This window comes from Cotesia glomerata, linkage group LG4, assembly GCF_020080835.1.
Source record: "Cotesia glomerata isolate CgM1 linkage group LG4, MPM_Cglom_v2.3, whole genome shotgun sequence".
Lineage (NCBI taxonomy): Eukaryota > Metazoa > Arthropoda > Insecta > Hymenoptera > Braconidae > Cotesia > Cotesia glomerata.
Genome location: NC_058161.1, coordinates 17911323 through 17935390, shown reverse-complemented (window position 1 = coordinate 17935390; position 24068 = coordinate 17911323). Strand labels below are relative to the sequence as shown.

Genomic DNA, 24068 nt, shown 5'->3' with positions numbered 1-24068 from the left:
TCATTCTGATAATATACTTATCAAGCCCTTTCATTTGAATACCCACATGAATTTTTTATATATTTTATATATTATATATATGACAAATATCATATATATATATATATATATATATATATATATATATATATATAATATATAAAAAAAATTCATGTGAGTACTCAAATGAAAGCTCTTGATGATTGTAACATCGGAATAAGCTTATATCGTTAAAAGTATCATATCTTATCTGAACTTATCTAGTTAAAAATGTCAATAGTTAAGAAAGTACAGCACAATTTAACGAAAGTAAAATAATAATAATAATTATTATTATTATTTCTTCATTATTAAATCCGTCAAATTTTTGCAATAATAATATATTATATAAAAGTATGATAATAATGCGCCTGATATGCAATTGCAAATGCAACTACATATATTACGGTATTATAAGTATTATTGCATAATATAAAACCCGATAAGTTGTGAATTTATGTTATGAATAAAGATATAAATTTATGAGACGATAAATACCCGTTTTATGGCTCATGTCCTTTTAGGATAACGATCGCATGTGTTAAAAGCACTTGACATATATCATAGATCTAACTTCTTTATTTTAGGATTCATTGATCTATGAATTGTTGACGAATTAATCCAATTGAATAAATAATTTATAAATTAATTTGAAATTCTAATTCGTGGACGATAATGATCGAGACTGCTCTAGAGTGTAGTATAAAATTTATTGAGGTATTATGGCAGCATTGGGTAGTATATTCACCTCTCAACGAATAAATTACTCATATAATAATTCTATTAATTAAATGTAACTTTAATTTATAATTAATTGTTGATCATTACTTATTATAAATCGACTGTTATTTATTACAGTTTACTTTTTTCCGTGTAGACAAAGAAATTATAAAAATTTCATGAAATTTAAATTAAATTTCTTCTTTTACCTCATTGGCTTTAAAAATTTAATAAATTTATTCCAATTTAACAATAAAATCCCCGCTTCTAAATTTACTCACACACAGAAAAAAAAATTTTCTTGAATCAAGTTTATATTTTTGAAGAGCTCAATATTCTTGGTTTGAGTAGTAAAATTCTTGATTTAAGAAAATTTTTCTTGATTTAAGGAAATTTTACTTAATTCAAGAATTTTTCGTCTTGATTCAAGACAATTACCCTCTTCAAAATTATATTCTTGGTTCAAGAATTTTTCTCTTGAATCAAGTTAATTTTTTTTCCTCTGCAAATCTCGCCCACTAACAGCCATCTTGTCGGGAAATCGCCAGAAACTTAAATTAAGAGGTTAAGTCCTCGCGCGCTCATTACTCGCGCCTAGCCCGCCATCTTGTTGACTCAATTACACTCGAGTGGCCTACGCTGTTTCTATTTTATATTTTTTCGATTAGCAAGGCACGTCAGGTCAATTAATCTCTTGCAACACACACTGAAAAAAAAGTATAAGTCATATCGCAATACGTTTAAGTGTATAGCTTATACCCATGTTAAATGCGCCATCTGTATAAGTCATATGGTTAAACGTATTGCGATAGGACTTAAACTTTTTTTTCAGTGCACCCTTGCCGCCATATTGCCTCAATTAAACAAGCATGACGCAGTTTAATTGCAATAAGCAAATAATTTTTAATAAATAAAGGTAAAAAAATCTATTTCTTCTCACTCTAGTAATTAAAACTCACCGTAGTTATTACTACTAGGCAGATGAATTGCATTTTCGTCATACCTCTGATCGTCTAAATTTTTTAATTATAATTAAAATTAATATTGTTAGTTTCTAACTTAATAAATTAAAAAATTAAAGCGGTAAAAATTTTAAATTCTACATTATTACTGATAAAACCTTCAACACACTTTATATATATATATATATATATATATATATATATATATATATATATATATATATATATATATATATATATATTTATAAAGTATATTCTATGTAGTCATTGGTTTTTATGACGGAAAATAAAAAAATCTTAAGCTGATACTCGACTAAAAAAAATCTAAATGTTGTAGATAAAAGTAAAGTGTTAAAAAAAAAAAAATATAAGAATGAAGATAAAAATAATGGTGACACAAAAGATATTAAATGACATGAAGGATAAGTACGAAGAAGAGAATATATATATAGAGGAAGGAAAAAGAAATAATGTAGAAAGGGAAGAAAATAAGAAAATTTTACTTACTTCCATCGTATTCCCGGACACGTAATTTTAAGTGATCTCTAATTGGTGCCAACATTACCGATTCATTGCCTGTTAGTTTTTTAAGTTCTGCCATTGTGTATGCCTGGCTTGCCTCTATTAAATGACGTTCCAATATTTGTCTTGTCTGAAAAATTATTATTATTATTGTTTTAATTTTTTTAACTTCCCGCTAAGAAAATTGAAAATTTTCAAAAATCGGGAAGTTATTGTTTTCACCCCGTTTTTCGAAAATCAAGTTTTCATCAGATCTCGACGTTTTGAGGTCTTAGGAAGCTTTCCTAACTATTTCCGCGGTGATGTCACCGTGTATGTATGTATGTATGTATGTATGTGTGTGTGTGTGTGTGTGTGTGTGTGTGTGTGTGTGTGTGTGTGTGTGTGTGTGTGTGTGTGTGTGTGTGTGTGTGTGTGTGTGTGTGTGTGTGTGTGTGTGTGTGTGTGTGTAAATCTCTCATAACTTTTGAACGGATCATCCGATTTGATCGAAATAAGCGGCGTTCTGAAGAGTTCCTTTGCTCCTAGAATTCTGATACTAATTTACAGAATTTGAGTCGATCAATTTTGAAAAATCTCAAAAATAAAATTTTCAAAAATTCGTTTTTTTGAAATATCTTTGAAACGGCTGAACCGATCAATTCTAAAAACTAATCATCTCTTAACCTCAAGAAACCACGTCGATTGCCACCAGCCCGGTCAAAATCGGTTGATTTGTTCGTGAGATATCGTAGTCGAAAAAAATTGAAAAAAATGTTTTTTTCAGAATATCTATGAAATTTTTAGTCTGACCAGTTTACGCTTAAAGATTTTTCAAAGAACTCAAAAAACTGCGTTGAATGCCGTAAACTTCGAGAAAATCGGTTAATTCATTCAAAAGTTATTGCGGTTTAAAAATTCAAAAAATAGTGTTCTATAAAACCTCCATTAGCCTTTTGAGCTCGAAGAGCTCAAAAGCACAGAACAGCGATTTATTTGAGCTCGGAGAGCTCAAAATTACACAAAAATTATATTTTTGAACTCGAAGAGCTTAAAAAATAAGTGAATTGTTGAGCACTTAGGTATGGAGGTAGCGGGAAGTTGCAGGGATGGCCTTTAAGGTCAACCGATTTTCTAATTTTTCTTTTATTTTATTTTAATTTAATTAATTATTTATGTAACTCAATTAAGCTCACTAGGTTGCGCAAAAATAACAGCACCAGTAATCCTAAACGCCATAGAGTGGTGTAAAAAAATCAAACCTTATTACAAGGATCCATTGTTCACACAAAAATTTCTTACAGTATTTTATAGAATTGACCACTAAATTTATGAAAAAAATTTCCTTCTGCGTACAGTGCAAATAGTATGAGCATAATTAATCAAATACTCACATGGTAACTGAATTCAGGCATGAAAATTTTCTTGTAAGCAGACGGGAATATATTTTTGGCTTTTTCCCATGCAGAGTTCCTTGGCACGAAGTATGTGTACCGTTTTTTAGGCTCGCTCAAACGGTCATTGAAATTGCGTCGCTGACCCAACATGTATGTTGAACTGTAATCAATATTAATGGTATAATGATTGGAAAAAACTTTTAAAAAATATCAAAGGATTGGAAAGGAATAAAATCTAGTCAACGGCTCAAAGGAGTATTGAGCCGTTGGTAATTGCACGTACTCTCACTCTTATTCTTACTACCCTTATTACGTTGGCTGAAAGGGAAAAAAAAAGGACCGGAAACCGACTGGTTTTAAAGTTACCCGTTTAGAGAATGTGAAAAGTCTATATAATAGTTAAGTAGACGACGTGCTCGAGAAAATAGCCAATTTGCATTCAAGCTTTATTCTTCAGTCAAACCAATCTACTACCTTCCAGTATTTTTATTTTCATTTTTACTTATTTCGCTTAATGGTATACCGTTTCTCGAATGTCCAATTTTTATTTCCTCTTTTTCACCATTTTTTATTAAATTTTTTCATTAAGGAGGTCATAAGTGTTTAAAATTATCAAAAAATCGATTTTGCATTTTTGAAATAACCAGATCTGAACCAAATTGCAAAAAGTATCCAAAAAACTAATTTACAAATCAATAATACTGCTGTGAAGCTTTGAAAGACCTTAAAGCATTTGACTCAACTCTTCTGAAGCGAGAAAGTTCAACTATTGTTCGCCCTCTGTTAGGAATTCCAAGTATTAAGTTTTATTATATTTATTTTAAAACAACCAAGTTTCTTAATTCAAGAATCATTTTCATAAGGAAGTTAGAGCGTAATTTATGAGTCACAATAATGTTTAAATTTTTTTTTACTTTCAGTCTTCCCAATATTCGTCAAAATCCTTTATTATAATTTAAAATAATTTAAACAATTTGATAATTGATGATTTTTACTTATTTAATAAAATAAAGTAATAAAATGACTTTCGTATTTATTAATTGCCGGATTAAATAAACAGATTTGGCTACAGCGCGTTTGATTATACACATTACAGAGACGTGGATCAGTGTGTGAGTTAAATATTTCTCTCTCTGTAACTATATTTCTATCCTTTCTTTTTTCTTAGCTGTTGATGCGACGTTGCCAAATCTTTATTCGAATAAATAGCTGACGATAAACGAGTCAAAAACATTAAATTAAACTTTAAATATTTCAAAAATTATATCGGTAATGTATTACTATTACATTTTTTTTATATTTTACAATAATCCAAGTTTCTTGTGTATAGTTTTTTATTCGTTAAAGTTGGGAGGTTAATATTGAAAAAAATAATTAAAGTTTCGACTAAAGTTTGTCCGTCATAAGAACCCGTGTATAAGGAGATGAAAAATGTGATTTTTGAAATTTAATATCTAAGTAACTGAACGGTGAATTTTTTTTTAATTTTTGGATTAGATAAATTACGTATTTATTTATACGTATGCTTAATTTCAAAGCTCAAAGTTTGAAATTATTTTTTACATTAGATTCGCTCGAATTTCCTTAAGTTAAGATTGAACTACTTGAAACAAGAATGACATTTTGAAGAAAAAATTTTTCTTGAATTAAGTCATTTTTTCTATGAGTGTACAACTATTCGAATTTTTTGTTAAAATTTTCTTACTTCCACAATTATTCAATCTCAAGTTAAATTTTGTCACTATAAAATCAGAATATCCAATTTTAAAAACTCAACAATAACATCAATTTGGAATAAATTTTGTTTCTGTCGATGAAAAGTTACAAAGTAATAGATAGGATAACAAATTATCGCAAAAAGTATCCACAAAACTAATTTACAAATTAAAAATACTGTTGTAAAGCTTTAAAAGATCTTGAAGCGTCTGACTCAACACTTCTGGACCGAGAAAGTTCAGTTATTGTGCGCCCCCTGTTGGGAATTCCAAGTACCAAGTTTTATTTCAGCTGCGCAAGTATTGAAATTTCGTGTGGAAAATCTTTACAATGATAAGAACATAATTGAACTCGTTAATTGTTAATCTGATTAAGGGGTTATACCTAGTAAGAATTTTCAAAAAATTAATTTTGGATTTTCGGAGTGTTAATATATTTGAGTATATTCTCTGAAAATTTCAAATTGATCCGGCAAATATTCTTGAAGATAAATGCATATTCGTAAGGACGTCTCCGAGCGTTCGAAAGTAGGCGGGGCGTATAAAAACGCGTTTTTCTCAAAACAGTATTTTCAAAGTCGGTGAGCACGATTTCTCCAAAACGGCTTGACCGATCGGTTTAAAATTTTTACACAACTTTCTTAGACATATTCCCCAGGTATTTATCGAAGGAATAAGATTTCTGACAATTATTTCGATTTTTTAAACCACTTAAAGTTAGAAATTTTTTCGAAAATGGTAACTTTTCTTTGGGAACCCGCCAATTTGTCAAAAATAAAAATTTTGACTATTCCTTCGATCAATACCTGCATTCATCTATCCACTAAATAAATTTTTCGGAATTTTCCATTTGATATAATCCAAAGCAGAGATATCTTGCTCACCGCCTGACAATTTTTTGTGGAGAACCTCTTGGAGATCGTCTACTGGAGAAGTACAACATAATAATTTTAAAAACAGACAACCGGGTTTTAAAATATAAAAAATTTACTACATTTACTTGTTATTTATGTATTTGTTAAATAAAATGTCTCAGAAAAAAATTTTTTTTGGCCCTTTCAACTTCTTATAAATCAATTACAGACAGAAATTCAGACATAGTCAAATCGATAATTTATTTATACCGTAAAAAAAAACCAAAAATATTTAATCGAGAATAAAATTACACTATTTCCAGCACTAGACGAATTTTTCATTATTTCTAACATAAAATAGCTCGCGGCGTCTTTTAAATTCAATAGAAAGACAATATTAAATACCTTTCACCCTCTCTCAACACTTCCATTCCTCGGCCTTATCTCTTTACTCTTTATCACCCTCCTCTTTCTCTGATACTAGTTATATTTTTTTTTTTTTTCGAATAATTCATTTTTACTATCTACACCTACCATCATCACTCGCAGTATATATATACTTCCTTTGAACGTGTCAATCTATTTAAACATCCAAAGTGAACAATTTCCTGTTTAGTTACCAACTTTAATGGAAAATGAAATCTTTAATATTTGAAGTTATAAAATTTAGATATATATATTTTTCTGTTTAAATTAAAAATCTTATTTTTTATTTTAATTAAAATTTATACAAGCTTATTAATCTACGAATTTAAAATTTAAATTTCATTCATTTTTTGTTAACTAGTATAATGCAAAAAAAATTTTCATCTTCATTTAAGGAGATCCAAGTACCCTCCTAGTGTAAAGAATGTCTTTAAAAAAATAATACGTTGTAATATTTTTGTTATGCATCGTAAAATTAATTATTTTAATTAAATTAATTAATAACATTTTTGAGGAAATTTCTGAAAAATTTACTCATTAAATAATTATTAACATTTAATTGACTATCAAAAAATACAGCACTCTGAATTACCGGTATACACTTGACAACACCGCAAGATTTCCCTAACCTTAAAATTTATTTATGTTTACTGTCTAACTAAAATGACTAAGATCTTCTAGCATTTAAAAAAACCGCGGTTATTTATGTTTTGGGTAACTGCGCAAGCGGTGTTGCCAAGTCAAATACAAGACTTTAAAGAACGGAATTTCCAAGTAATTTTTCATAATAAATATGAAATATCTCCGTAATACGTTAGGAAATCTACTTTTTAACTTCCCGCTAAGAAAATTGAAAATTTTCAAAAATCGGGAAGTTATTGGTTTTACCCCGTTTTTCGAAAATCGAGTTTTCATCAGATCTCGACGTTTTGAGGTCCTAGGAAGCTTTCCTGACTATTCCCGCGACGGTGTCACTATTTCTGTATGTATGTGTGTGTGTGTGTGTAAGTATGTAAACCTCTTATAACTTTTGAACGGTTGAACCGATTTCATCGCGGTTGGTGCCATTCGAAAGGGCTTCGCCAAACTTAGATTTCATGTTAATTTAAACCGATTCGGACCGATAGATTTTGAGAAATTTGGAGAAATCTAAAAAAAAGTAGGAAAAAAATTTTTTTCTGAAGTGGTTTTTTTGGGATAACTTTTAAACGGCTCAACCGATCGATTCCAAAAACTAATCAGCTCTCAACCTTGAAAAACCACGTCGATCGCCGCCAATCCGGTCAAAATCGGTTGATTCGTTCGAGAGATATCGTGAACGAAAGAAAACCGAAAAAAGTGTTTTTTCAGAGTTACTCCGAAATTTCTAGTTTGACCAATTGAAACTTAGAAATTATTCATAAGGCTTAAAAAACTACGTAGAATGCCGCCAACCGCGTAAAAATCGGTTGATTCATTCAAAAGTTATTGCGGTATGAACATTCAAAAAATAGTGTTCTATGAAACTTCTATCAGACTTTTGAGCTCAAAGAGCTCCAAAGCATAGAAAAGGTATCTTTTTGAGCTCGGAGAGCTTAAAACAACACACAGATTGTACTTTTAAGCTCAAAGAGCTCAAAAAAGCGGCCAGGTATTAACGGAATTAGCGGGAAGTTGCAGGGATGGCCTTTAGGGTCAACCGTTTTCCTAATTTTTTTTATTGTTTTAATCAAAAGCTCATTATTTTTTCAATCAAATTCAATGAAAATAAAATTTTTTTAAAATCGTTAATTGCATTAAATTCTTAACCGAATACACGGCTGGTGGAATATCCATTTACCTACATGTAAAAATTACAATTTTCAAACCTGGTTAATTTATTAAATATCCCGGAAACCTACTGTTTTTTAATTTTGTTATTAATTATTAGGCTACGTAGATTGAATTTACAAATTTTCAGGAAGTTATAAAAATTTCCACTTCGCGTGGATCTCCTTAATTAGCACAAAAAAATGTCTTAAATCATTATTGAAATAGCAACAAAACCAATAATAAATTAATTAAACTAAAAGTCGCGGGTTCGAATCCTGATACAGTTAAAAAACATTTTTTTTTTTTATTTTATTAACTACAAAATTAAATCCTTAAAACTCATTTAAAAAAAATCAATTATTAATTATTATTTGAAAAAAAAAAAAAAAATTTATTGGATAAATTCTTAACTAATTATTTTTATGATGAAAGCTATAAAAATCGTTTAATTATTTTCCGATTATTATTGAAAATTAATAAAATCGCGAAAACTAAACTAAAGCTCGCGAGTTGAAATTCATATCTCGGTAATTTTTTAATTAAAAATTACTCCTCACTTTACCTTCTATTCACGTACATAGAACAGATTAAAAAACATGAATAGTTAAGAAGATTAAAGAATTGTGATGGAAACTAAATCGGATTATTTATTAATGAAAAATCCAATTATCGAAGATGAATACACTAGAGTTATCCACACCCTCGTGACCTTTTTGTTTTTAGCGTCAGTTTATTTTAAAATCAAAGCTAGTGAGTGCGAAATGTGATCCTAAATTCCCCAAAGTCTCCAAAAAAAAAAAAAAAAAAATAAAAAACTTACTTGAGCATTGGATCAGTTCGTAGTTTATCTAATACAGTTGTGTAAGGAATCCCGAGTACTCGATCGATAATGTGAATAATTCCATTGGTCGCTGCAATGTTAGCAGTAATTACTGTTGCGTTGACACCGCCGCCTTCGACTGTTACCATTTGGCTGCCATTTGAACCTTCGACTACATTAAAGTACAAACTTTTCCATGATGCTGCTGTCGGTACCTTTAATTAATTTAGTTTATTTAACATTCAATCCCATTGCGGAAGACTATTATTTATTCCATATACATGCAAATAATCATGCAGTTCTTTAATTAGTAGTCTGGAAAAAACCTTTCGATATAAACAGATTAAGGACGTTCCCAAGAGTAGTGCTTAATTTTAGGAAATGTTTTTCTCATGTAAACCAGTATCATAAAAAAAAAAAAAAATTAGTTTGTTAACGGAGCGCTCTTTCGCCCCACCACATGTGTATATGGATGAAAATAGTCTTACTGCGCCGCTTGTTTGACCTAGTGACGTCACACGTCCCCACTCTGACTGGCGCGAGTTGTTTAGGGCGAGTTTTAATGTTTCGGAAGAATTTTTAAGGTTACCTTTGCATTGTGAGCTTTAACAGTTGATAACTAATGAATTTGCAGTAAAAAATAGGTTTGTTAAGAAGGTTCGAGCGTAAATGAGTCAAAATAATGTTTAAATTTTTTTTTACGTTTAGTCTTCCCAATATTCGTCAAAATTCTTTATTTTAGTTTAAACTAATTTAAACAATTTAATAATTGATGATTTTTACTTATTTAATAAAATAAAGTAATAAAATGACTCGTATTTATTAATTGCCGGATTAAATAAACAGATTTGGCAACAGCGCGTTTGATTATACCAATTATAGAGACGTGGATGAGTGTGTGAGTTAAATATTTCTCTCTCTGTAACTATATTTCTATCCTTTTCTTTTTTCTCAGCTGTTGACGCGACGTTGCCAAATCTTTATTCGAATAAATAGCTGACGATAAACGAGTCAAAAACATTAAATTAAACTTTAAATATTTCAAAAATTATATCGGTAATGTATTATTATTAAATTTTTTTTATATTTTACAATAATTCAAGTTTCTTGTGTATAGTTTTTTATTCGTTAAAGTTGGGAGGTTAATATTGAAAAAAATAATTAAAGTCTCGACTAAAGTTTGTCCGCTATAAGAGCCCGTGTATAAGGAGATAAAAAATGTGATTTTTGAAATTTAATATCTAAGTAACTAAAGAGTAAATCTTTTCAAAATTCATGGACTAGATGAATTACGTATTTATTTATACGTATACTCAATTTTAAAGCTCAAAGATGGAAATTATTTTTCACATTAGATTCACTCGAACCTCCTTAACCTTTTGACAGAAACTAATAAATAGCGGGTCTATAAAATTACCGAAGGTAATTTTATAAAATAAAACTGATTTATTTGGAAACGTCCTTAATATATTTTTTAGTAAATTCATTTGTAAATTTTAAACACACTTTTTTTTTATGAAAGTAGAATGTTACTCAAAGTGACGAAAATGGAAAAATTGAGTAAAAAATAAATAAGTTTAATAAATAGTAAAACAAAAAATGGATAAAAAGAGCAAGGATTCGTTTGATGTCGACATAAATAAATATGAAAGATGAAATAGTGAAATAAATTTTTATATTCCAAAGATTTTTCTGGATATAAAGTCGAGAACGATGTGCGACAGTGTCTGCAGAACGAATATATATATAGACGTGTAATGATAAAATGTCGACATAAATATATGGTGAATTTTTTATGAGCTGACACAAGAAAATTTCTTGAGCGTTGCTATTGCAGTCGCAGTCGAAAAAAGCCACCGAAATTCCAGTGTGGTGTCTTGTGGTAGAGATAAAAAGCTAGATCTAGTTTCAAAATGATACTTCAAAGCTAAATCTAAACTTTTACGCTCAGGAATTAGATCCCGAATATTTTGAGAGGTTGTGGATAAAAAAAAGTTAATATCAAAGTATTACATTCTCTCGCATTGAAGAAATTTACTTATTTACTTTTAGATGCCGGTTTTTTGATAGGTACGTACTGAGTGATTCTTAAGAGCAAGCATAAAAAATTATAAAATTCAAGCCAAATATGTATGTAGAGATGAAAAGAATTCAGCGATTATTTCTTCTTTTAAACATTGAGTACAATAAATTCGATTACCGATCATTTATTTATCTTTTAATTTATTATTTATAAATTAATTTATTTATTTTTGAACGAACAGGGTTATTTTATTTATGTGTGAATTATATATCTCAATATATCGATAATATTAATCCCAACAAGAGTAAGTTATTTATTTAATAATTAAATTCAATTATTTATTATAGTTTTTATTTATCCACTGTACGATATATCTTTCTGTTGAATTTTATAAATTCTTTGGTTTTCTTTATTTAGACATTGATATAATATTTATTATTATATATTTATTACATATTTCACTAGTTTTATTTTTCCTTTTTCAACTATCATTTTCATTTCGTTTATTATTTTTTTATGATACTTTGTTTCATTGCCTTATTTTTACTGATGCAAGTAAATAATTGAACTATTTTTAATTACATGAAACTCATTAGAAAATTCATTTTACTTCGGGACATTGTTATTACCCGCTATTTTATTTTTCCGGCAATATCGATCGTTATTAACAGCTTAATGTCAATCTGCAAGATGAATAATCATAAATTGGGTAAAAGTCGTGAAGTTTCAATGCAAGATCACTCAATATTGTTGTGAAGAAATCAAATTTATTAAACCCAATCATTTTTTCCGTGACAATAATCAATAAATTAATCATTAATCCATACATTGTATAACCTACCAATAATTATATCATGTAACCAAAATTGTTTCAAGATAATTTTATTTGTTCAACTCAAATCTAAAATCATACAAAATTTTTTCTTCTTATAAAATATTGTACTTAACCTCATAAAAAATCATAACCTAAAACTACGTCAAAAACAAACGAAACCATACATTTAACCTTAAAAAAAATCTCATCAATTTTTCGATTTATTTTTCTTCAATTACTAATTAATCAGTTATTGAACTCGAAAAGTCCATCAACTTCCAAAAATTTCTGTTTATATATCTCTTATTAATTTATCCAAAACTTTCTTAATATTTTTCTGCAATACCTCGGCAGTTTACAGATATTGATATACTCTTACACTATTACATCATCAAATATTTTTCATGTACCAATAATTAATAATTAATAATAATTATCGTAATTATTTAATCAATTATTTTTTTATCTGTATTTTCAATAATTATTACTTATATAACTATTATTATAAATAAATTTTTCATCATAAATAATTAATCGACTTATTGATAATTATGACACACATTATTCATCAATTAATCATTAATTAATAACGCATTATTCAGTTAATTAATAATTAATCTACGAGTATTGTATCTGAACAATTGAACGAAAATCTCTCCACTCATTAAAATATTAATTATGTATTTTACTTAATTATAAATTATTTGGTATAATGATTTAATAATTCAACCATTGTTTGTTTTAAAAAATCCATTTCACTGTTTCATAAATAAAGTAACCACAGGATATATCAATTATTTGCAGCCTTTACATTATTTAACTCTTCACAAATATTAACTATCAATAATTAACTAATATTAATAATTCAAATTAACAATAAATTTTTATTTTTTATTTTTAAGGTCAGTAGACCTAGTTTAATCATTATTAATTAATCATAACTATATTATAACAAAAGTAACATAACGATCTGTTTTCAATATTCTAACTCCATTGAGATCCTACACTGTAAAAAAAGCGGTGTTAAAATAGACTCATTTTAACACCGCTATGTAACACCTGTGTATTAACACCGGTGTAGCGGTGCTCTTTTGCGGTGTCAAAAATCCGGTGTTAAACCGGTGTAATATCAGTGTACCCGGTGTAATACCGGTGTAACAGTAGAATAAATTTACACCGTATCGGAGTATGAATATTACATGATCCATAAAACACAATTAATATTCAATATTTATCAAAATGAGACAAGTAACATTTATTTAAGAATTTTCAACATATAAAATTACGCAGAAATCGATTTAATGATGGTTATACAACAAGTTAAATAGTAATTACAATATTAAATGTTTAGGAACAATATAATAATTATTTTCATCGTAACCATCATGATGTTTCTCATAATATAATGGATGTTTTAAACATGACAAATCTACAGCTGTGCAAAAATAAATTATCTATATGAAAATCATTTAAAAAACGTTCAAAATTGTCGTAAAATTGTTCTAAAAATGTTTCAAATTTGTTGTAAGAACACTCTAAAACTGCCCAAAAAATGTTCCAAAATTGTCTCAAAAATATCCGAAAAATGTCCCAAATTTATTCAAAATTTGTTCTCAAATAGTTAAAAAAATGTTTTAAGATTATTCAAAAGTATTAAGTACAAAATTTCAACTAAATTGCTTCAAATAAATTGCATTGATTCTAAAATTATCTTAGAAGTATTCCGAAAATCTTAAAAAAAATACTTAAAAGTTATGAAATAATTACTAAAATCCACTATTTTAGAGTTTCCGATTATCTATATGATGTCCTAAAATTGTCCTTTAATAATGGTGTTAAAGTAACGCGGATCGAAAATTTACACCGAGAGAATTTCACACCACACGGCCATGTAAAGTGCTCTGGGTCCATTTTAACATCGAAATTTTTTACAGTGTATTTATTTTAATCAAAAACTTTTATCTTTTTATATTTTATTATTTTAAACTTTCTAAATTAAATATTAACTTTTTTTTGATTATTTATCTTTTATTATTAAACATAAAAAGTTTAATTATAAAAATTGTGTTAGTTAAAATATTATCAACACCGGAAAATTTATAACACCGATTTAACACCGAAAAAAAAATATTTACACCGCGACCGGTGTTACTGCTACACCGATTTCGGTGTTGAATTTAACACCGGAATTTTTAACACCGTACACCGCATGGACTCACACCGGTTTTTTTTTACAGTGTAGCAGCCGTGTAAACAATCGTTAATAACACCAATTGAAAGCATTTATTTATCATTGAGTAAGCAAATTGATAAATGTATTAATAGATAATGGCGAAAAGAGAAAACGGCCATTGGTGTCCATGATTAGATACCGAGTACATTAATACGCTAATTATGAGCTTGTTACTAGTTCGCCGAGCACTAAACCGACGAAATCCAAAACACTAATACCTCACGGCAATTATTATTAGTATTGCTATTATTATTTTAATTGTTATTGTTAACTTAAATAATTAATGTCATAATTAATATTATCAATTATTAGGAACATATTTATCGATAGAATGATAATATCAACTGTTTAATTAATAAATAATAGAGTATGTACCGTGAATTTCGGTAAAGTTGTTAGGAAGCAGTGTAGTGTACTTTTGCATTATTGAATCGATTACGATGTACCGAATTACGGTACATGTGTACGCGGAAATATTAATTAATTTAAATAATCGATATGTCTAAACGCTAATTTAATATGGACCCTCTGCCTCCATTCTCGACTACATTATTATTTGTATTCTATATTCTATCCACTTGTTCAACATTTATATGCTAATAATTCACCGGAATTATTATTGTAATATATCGGATTCAGTAATTAACTATCTGGTGAATCATTTTGACGGAGCAATCATTTATTAGATTAATTTATATTAATGAACTATACTCGTGAACTAGGTCTACTGACCTTAAAAATAAAAAATAAAAATGTATTGTTAATTTTAATTATTAATATTAGTTAATTATTGATAGTTAATATTTGTGAAGAGTTAAATAATATAAAGGCTGCAAATAATTGATATATCCTGTGGTTACTTTATTTATGAAACAGTGAAATAGATTTTTTAAAACAAACAATGGTTGAATAATTAAATAATTATACCAAATAATTTATAATTAAGTAAAATACATAATTAATATTTTAATGAGTGGAGAGATTTTCGTTCAATTGTTCAGATACAATACTCGTAGATTAATTATTAATTAACTGAATAATGCGTTATTAATTAATGATTAATTGATGAATAATGTGTGTCATTATTATCAATAAGTCGATTAATTATTTATGATGAAAAATTTATTTATAATAATAGTTGTATAAGTAAATAATTATTGAAAATACAGATAAAAAAATAATTGATTAAATAATTACGATAATTATTATTAATTATTAATTATTGGTACATGAAAAATATTTGATGATGTAATAGTGTAAGAGTATATCAATATCTGTAAACTGCCGAGGTATTGCAGAAAAATATTAAGAAAGTTTTGGATAAATTAATAAGAGATATATAAACAGAAATTTTTGGAAGTTGATGGACTTTTCGAGTTCAATAACTGATTAATTAGTAATTGAAGAAAAATAAATCGAAAAATTGATGAGATTTTTTTTTTTAAGGTTAAGTGCATGGTTTCAAGTTTGTTTTTGTCGTAGTTTTAGGTTATGATTTTTTATGAGGTTAAGTACAATATTTTGTAAGAAGAAAAAATTTTGTATGATTTTAGAATTTGAGTTTAACAAATAAAATTATCTTGAAACAATTTTGGTTACATGATATAATTATTGGTAGGTTATACAATGTATGGATTAATGATTAATTGATTGATTATTGTCACGGAAAAAATGATTGAGTTTAATAAATTTGATTTCTTCAAAACAATATTGAGTGATCTTGCATTGAAACTTCACGACTTTCACCCAATTTATGATTATTTATCTTGCAGATTGATATTAAGCTGTTAATAACGATCGATATTGCCGGAAAAATGAAATAGCGGGTAATAACAATGTCCCGAAGTAAAATAAATTTTCTAATAAGTTTCATGTAATTAAAAATAGTTCAATTATTTATTTGCATCAGTGAAAATAAGGCAATGAAACAAAGTATCATCAAAAAATAATAAACGAAATGAAAATGATAGTTGAAAAAGGAAAAATAAAACTAGTGAAATATGTAATAAATATATAATAATAACTATTATATTAATGTCTAAAAAAAGAAAACCGAAGAATTTATAAAATTCAACAGAAAGATATATCGTACAGTGGATAAATAAAAACTATAATAAATAATTGAATTTAATTATTAAATAAATAACTTACTCTTGTTTGGATTAAAATTATTAATACATTGATATATATAATTCACACATAAATATAATAACTTTAAATAACCCTGTTCGTTCAAAAATAAATAAATTAATTTATAAATAATAAATTAAAAGATAAATAAATGATCGGTAATCGAATTTATTGCAATGAATGTTTAAAAGAAGAAATAATCGCTGAATTCTTTTTATCTCTACATCCATATTTGGCTTGAATATTATAATTTTTTATGCTTGCTGGTAACAATCACTCAGCATACTTGCTCCTAAAAATCCGTTAGGGAAAAAAGTTAAAATTATTATAACAGACAGATAATTTACATGTTGAGTCGGATGTAATAAAATAAGAGTATTATAAGTGGCAATAAAACGTTGAGTCAAACGATCTTACGTCAAAAACGTCGATTTAATGTCAAGTCTATCCATCCGAATGATTTCTTCTCCGTGTTGTAAGCTTGTCTATGTGAGTGTATATGTGTAACGTAGGTTCTCAAAGCAACTCAAACTCGGTTGGCACTTTCTCGCCTTTTAACTCGGTACGCTGCGCACCAGATAAATTCCGAGTTAAATCGCTCTGAAGCGTCTTAGACTCTTCCCTATACTACTCTATTTTTCTATCATTCCATTATCTTTTTGCCAGTCTTATTTTTACATTACATTGCTTTGTCGTTTTTTTGTTACTGTTAGTACTAGACAAATTCATTTCATACATTTGGGGTTATGTATTTCCGAGGAAAGAAGATTAGATCTGATCACGCAATCTAAAAAAAACTGAATACCGATACTTTATATTGATTTTTAAACTCGTTTTAAAAATTTATTCAAAAAATTCTTTTGCAAATTACTAAATTAAATATTTTGGAATAAATGAAAATAATATAATCTATATTAAGAAAAATGTTGTGTCCAGGATAGTCATATGATAAATTCGGTTTTTTTAGTTAAATTTAGTATCATTGCAAAGGTCTTGACTTGAATCTGTGCTTTTTCAGGATTTTATATCATTCTCACCGATAGTCAATTTATTATGATAAGTATTTAGGCTGCATTCAAAAATGCTCTATCATGAGATACATAATTAACTAAGAAATTACCTTATATCTTGTGAACTATTGACATTTTTAAAGATATAAGCTCATATTGACATTAGATTCATCGAGACCTTTCATTTGAGTACTCACATCAATTTTTCATATATTTTATATATTTATATTTATCATATATTTGTATATATGAAAAATACAGAAAAAATGCAAGTGGGTACTCAAATGAAAGCTTTTAATGAGCGTAACATCGGGATGAGCTTATATCTATAAAAATATCAACAATTTAGAAATGACCTTCTATCTTGTGAACCATTGACATTTTTAAAGATATAAACTCATCCCGACATTACACTCTTCAAGACCTTTCATTTGAGTACCCACATCAATTTTTCATATATTTATATATTTTATATATATGTATATATGAAAAATATATCAAAAATGCATGTGGGTACTCAAATGAAAGCTCTTGACGAATATAACATCGGGATGAGCTTATATCTTCAAAAATGACAATAATTAAAGATTGACATTGCTATTTTGTCAACTAATGACATTTTTAAAGATGTAACCTCACCCTGACATTACATCCATCGAGACCTTTCATTTGAGTACCCTCATCAATTTTTCATATATTTCATAAATTTATATATGTATCATATATTTGTATATATGAAAAATATATCAAAAATGCATGTGGGTACTCAAATGAAAGCTCTTGATGAGCGTAACATCGGGATGAGCTTATATCTATAAAAATATCAACAATTTAGAAATCACCTTCTATCATGTGAATCATTGACATTTTTAAAGATATAAACTCATCCCGACATTACACTCTTCAAGACCTTTCATTTGAGTACCCACATCAATTTTTCATATATTTATATATTTTATATATATATGTATATATGAAAAATATATCAAAAATGCATGTGGGTACTCAAATGAAAGCTCTTGACGAATATAACATTGGGATGAGCTTATATCTTTAAAAATGACAATAATTAAGGATTGACATTGCTATTTTGTCAACTAATGACATTTTTAAAGATGTAACCTCACCCTGACATTACATCCATCGAGACCTTTCATTTGAGTACCCACATCAATTTTTCATATATTTCATATATTTATATATATATATCATATATTTGTATGTATGAAAAATATATCAAAAATGCATGTGGGTACTCAAATGAAATCTCTTGATGAGCGTAACATCGGGATGAGCTTATATCTTCAAAAACGTCAATATTTAAGAAAGTACAGCGCAATTTAACAAAGGTCATTATTTAATAAAGCAAAATTTCATTTATTTATAGTTTACGAGTCCCGGCAGTCACATCGTGACTGCATGGTTGCTAGTGTATATTAATTTTTAATAATATATGTGGACACGAGGATATTGACAGAATACTAATTAAAGCTTATCCAGTTTTTTCTTTGATTTTTGGTGGTTTTTATTTATATATTCAATTTCTTTTATTCACAGTGAATAGTGGAACAGAAAAGTTTTTAATTTCTATAAAACGATCAAGTACTTTTAAAATTTATCTCCAACGACTTCTTGCTAATTTAAATGAAAAGACAACTCATTACACCAAAAATCCAAAGTTCTTGAATGAAAATAGAATTATTTTAAATTTTACGGAACTTTTTACGGTTTTAAAATTTTTTTATTTACCGACTGAAGATAATTTTCCCTTGAATTAAGTGACAATATTTATCGACCGAAGGTTCTGATGTCTTGAGCCAAGAAATCAGAAATCAAGACAAAAAATTCTTGACGACAATCAGTTACTAAAAAATTATCTTGGAAAGAACATTTATTCTGAATAAAAAATTAATGATCAGATCTTAACTTTTTTTTCTCGGAATTAGTATAAAAAAATAAAAATCTTGGTGTGTAATTAAAAATGAGGGCAATTTTATAAAAATTTAAATATTTAAAATTTTTAATATTTTTCTTCTATTCTATTCTATTTCTATGAAAAAATTTATCAAAAACATGCTAAAAAAATTTTTTAAAAATAAAATTCTAAAAAAAAAAATGAAACTAAAAATTTTTTTGTTTAAATAAAATATTTTACCCCATAAAATCCCTTTCCATCGAGTGGCATCTTAAGAACAAAATAAAAAAAGAAAATATGTGTTTTTATACGTCGAAAAATTAGTTTTATTATTGAGAAAAAAAATAAAATAAAAAGTAGTTTGAGTATTTGAGTATAGATTTGTAGAAGTGTTATTAGTCTTAATTAGATAGACGAGTAATAAACAAAAAAGTGTTTTACCTGATTCAAGCTCTTCTGTTTGATTTTGTCGAGTGGAAGCTTTTCGCGCACGTAGTGCAAATTTAGTATTTCTTTGAACCGTTTTTTGTCCTGGAGGATATGTTTCACGCCCTCTTCATCCCAAGCGGCGTTACTTGGCGCAAATAGAGTTATGTCTTGCAACCGGGTAATGATGTCCATAAAATCATCTCCGTAGTCACGAATCGCCTGGTAGAACTTGTACACAGGTCCGTCTTCTTTGTCCTGTTTTTTTTTGTTTGGAAAATAATTTGATTTTATTAATTAGTGGAATTTTTTACTTTTGTGAAATATGTATGCAAATGTTGAACGCTCTTTTTTTATAAATAAAAATTTTTTTAGATCAATCAAAATTTGGAAAATTTATAAATTTGAACAGAAAATAAAATTTCGCAGAAGTTCAAATTTTCAAAATAATTTCAAATATTGTAAAAATATTTTTACTTTTAGAAAAAAATTAATTGATTTTTTTTTTCAGTATAGAAAATAAAAAAAAATAATTGAAACTGGAAAAATTTAAAATTTTGACAAAATCAAAAATTCAAAAAAAAATTTTAATTTTGAAAAATTAAAAATTTTGACAAAATCAAAAATTCAAAAAAAAATTTTAATTTTGAAAAATTAAAAATTTTTATTTTGAAAAATTAAAAATTTTGAAAAAATCAAAAATTTTGGAATATTCAAAATTTGGAGAAAATTAAAAATTTTGAAAGAATTAAAAGTTTTGATGAAATTCAAATTTTAAAAAAAAATTTTTAATTTTGAAACATTCAAAATTTTAAGAGAATTTTGAAAAATTCGAAATTTTTGAAAATTCAAAATTTTAAGAAAATTAAAAATTTGGAAAAAATTAAAAATTATGAAAAAATTAAAAGTTTTGATGAAATTTCAAAATTTAAGAAAAAAATAAAAATCTTAAAAAATCAAAAACTGAAACATTCAAAATTTTAAGAAAATTTTGAAGAATTCGACATTTTGAGAAAATTCAAAATTTTGAAGAAATTCAAAATTTTAAAACAATCACAATTTTGAAAAAATCAAAAATTTTTAAATATTCAAAATTTTAGGAGAATTTAAAATTTTGAAACAATCAAAAATTTTGAAAAATTTAGTTTTGAATAAATTAAAAATTTTGAAAAAATTTCCAAATTGAAAAAAAAATCTGTTACCCAAAAAAAATTCAATTAAAACAAAAAATTTTCATTAATTGGATTTATTAAATTAATTGTTTTTTAATTAATTAAAAACGTTTGAATATCATAATAAATTTATTATTTAAAAGAGCGTTCAATCCATTAAAAAATAACAGAATCCATAAAAAAAAAGAAAAAAAATAATTAAAGTCCATAAAAATAATAAACTAAATTAATTAAACCAGGAATTTTTAATCACGGTAAAGTAACAAAAGTAATTTATTATTTTTATTATCACGGCAGCAATTAACTGGACATTAGCTAGGTATTTGCGGGTGGGGCTTATCCGGGATCGTCTTTATAAAAATAAACTTTAAATCTTAAAAGGAAGGAAAAAAAAATATTTTCTCCTTTGCAAAATAAAATTTTATTTCAAGTACTTACGATGCCCTATACGACATGCAGTCCAATAGAGACATGCAAAGCACCACAAAAAAGTAAACAAATAAATTTATTAATTAGTTTAAATTAATAAAAATAACTTTTTTTTTTACAATATACATAATAATTAATAATTTATAATAATAACAACAGTAATATATTTATATTAATACCACAAGAGCACTAACTAAAGAAAAATAATAATAAAAAAAACCCTAAATAGGAGAAATCATTACGCGTTATTATCGATAATTATTGTAATTAATAATTAATAATTATAAAATGTGGAAAATTGAAAATTTTTGATGACTATTGAAAATGATTTATTGACTGATGTATTTGTTTATTTATTTGAATAAATATTATAAATGATGTTGATTGTATTTATGGTAAAGAGGTGCAATCATGCGACATTCATGCATGCATTGTTTAATTAATAATTTTATTAATTTTTGCAATCGTTTTATAACTCCGACTGTAAGCTAGGTCAGTTCTGGTTGGGCGCCATCCCCACTTTGTGGCCCGTCTGACGTCAGAGCTTCCCACTCCGTGCCACGTGCGAGAATTATTTAACTTAATTGAGTAATTTAATAAAATTTTATTTATTTATTTATTATTTAATTTCAATGCCAAGGTTGTATAGCTAAATGGCAAAAGTATACAAGAAAATATTATAATAAAGTACACGTATGAATGATAAAATTTCAAATTTTAAATAGGGTAAATACCCCAATAGATGGACAGATATTATTTCTAGAAGCAATTACATTAGTTTTAAGAACAAAAATCTCAAGTCGTTATATTTTTTTATGTTTACAAATAGTTCTGAGATCGAAAAGTAATTTTTTTTTAACTTTTTATTTATAATAATAGTTTTAAAAAATTATTTAAATTGGATGTCTCGAGGTTTTGCTCCGAGAGCGCCGCCACTAGTAAGCGTGTGACAGATATCTGGTGGACATTATTTGTTATTATTATTATTATTATTAAAAATAATAAAAAAAGTAAGATTTGTACATATAATTACGTTTATATTTCACTAACAAAGCTAGAAATATAATATTTTAATGATAAAATCGAAAAGAAATAATAGAATTTAGTGTCCATCTATTGGTGACACTTTTCTAACCTTTATCCAATAGATGGACATTGAGTTTATATGATGAATTTTCTTATTTTTTTTTTGCACGCCTCATAGCGCGAAGCGCGTGAGGTTGTGCTTTATACTCGACTAGTCAAGATCAAGCAATTTTGTGATCTTTAAATGCCTCTATCCCAATCATATTACACTTGTACAATGATATAAGTAGATGTATACCGGAAAAAACATTTAAATTAAACCATCTTTTACTTTCTAAAATCATTTCATGTTGCTATTTTGGAAAAAAAAACGTTTTGAAAAAAATTTTACGTGGACGTCCGGATGTCACCCCATTTTGGATGTACCAACGATTACTCCCGAACAAATTGATATTTCAAGTCCGGACCTTTTTTATTAGTTTAAGAATTCGATTAACTAGATCCGTATTTCATATCAGTGGTCTAGTTTACGTATTTTTTTTTAAATTGAATTTTTATTAAAATTCACTACGCGATACAACCGTACAAAGCCAAACGAGCTTTACTTATTTGTCACGTGGAAATTATGGCGCCACTTGATCAAGCTAGATTTTTTTAGACTGCGTGCGCATATGACAAGAAAAAAGGGCGCCGATATTTAAAAAAAATATATATAAAATACTCTGTAAGAAACTACTTAATTATAATTTTTTTTTTTTTAATCAATTACACAATTAATTTTTTTCTTAAAAAATGAATGAGCGTCATGAGGCGTGCACTTTTGGATTTTCCAAACTTTTTAATTTTATTGGTGGATCAATGTGAGAATAAGAGTAAAGATTATAGCAAACAGACATGTACTGGAAATGAAAGTATTATTATGATTATTGAAGAAATTGAAGATAAAAAAGAAAACGCTGAATAAAAGAGAAAATTGAGAGAAGGAAATTTAAAAGCAAAAGAGAACAGACCTATTAAAAGGAAGAAGAAGACAACATAACGTTTTTAACGTTGTGTTTTATAAATTTATATTGATAATTTATTAATCATTAGTATTCTTTATATTAAGGAAGTCCTTTCGCTCCAGTTGAGTCATAACAACTGTAGTAGTAAATTTTCAATAAATTAAAATACAAAACCCATAAAAATTCCTTAAATTAAAAAATAAATAGTACATGAGGCATTAATCGTTGAAATTTTGAAAATTAAAAAAAAAAATAGCTAAATACAAAAATTAATTTGACTGTTGTAAATCAGCTGTTAGTAACCTGTCCGTGATTTGGCAACGCTTAATTTCGGTTGTTTACATTTTTATTTGCACAATATAACCTTAACCGTGTTTAACTTTTTGCAGTCAGTGTAAATAAATAAATTAATTAAAAATGTTTAGTCACAAAACCATAACATTCTAATGTCTCATGGCAGGAATGCTAGTAATTTTTAATTATTGTTTTATTTTTCAATTATGAATTATGAAAATTTGTTAACAATAAATTAACTAATAAGTATGCATGAAAAACATAAGCGCGTTAAAGTTTAGTTTGAATTTATTGAATGGTCTGAAGCTCGCGCGCTACGCAACGTTGCCAAATCTTTTGACTCCATTTTATTGTAGGTAACTTGAGAATTTTTTGTGATTTTTAAATA

General features: G+C 26.9%; 1 protein-coding gene across 9 annotated transcripts in view; it reads right to left on the bottom strand.

The window, feature by feature from the left end:
- Positions 1–24068, bottom strand: part of LOC123264090 (fasciclin-1) — a 382407-nt gene that overhangs the window by 6113 nt on the left and 352226 nt on the right. For 3 of the 9 annotated variants that reach the window (XM_044727161.1, XM_044727163.1, XM_044727169.1), the window contains 7 exons: positions 21366–21371; positions 19771–20013; positions 19570–19599; positions 9205–9419; positions 3596–3758; positions 2208–2352; positions 1698–1751 (listed from right to left, as the gene is read on the bottom strand). In XM_044727161.1, the coding sequence (XP_044583096.1) occupies positions 1698–1751; positions 2208–2352; positions 3596–3758; positions 9205–9419; positions 19570–19599; positions 19771–20013; positions 21366–21371 (856 nt within the window). The remainder of the gene's footprint in view (positions 1–1697; positions 1752–2207; positions 2353–3595; positions 3759–9204; positions 9420–19569; positions 19600–19770; positions 20014–21365; positions 21372–24068) is intronic. The other 6 variants (XM_044727162.1, XM_044727164.1, XM_044727167.1 and 3 more) reach the window with 5 other exon arrangements.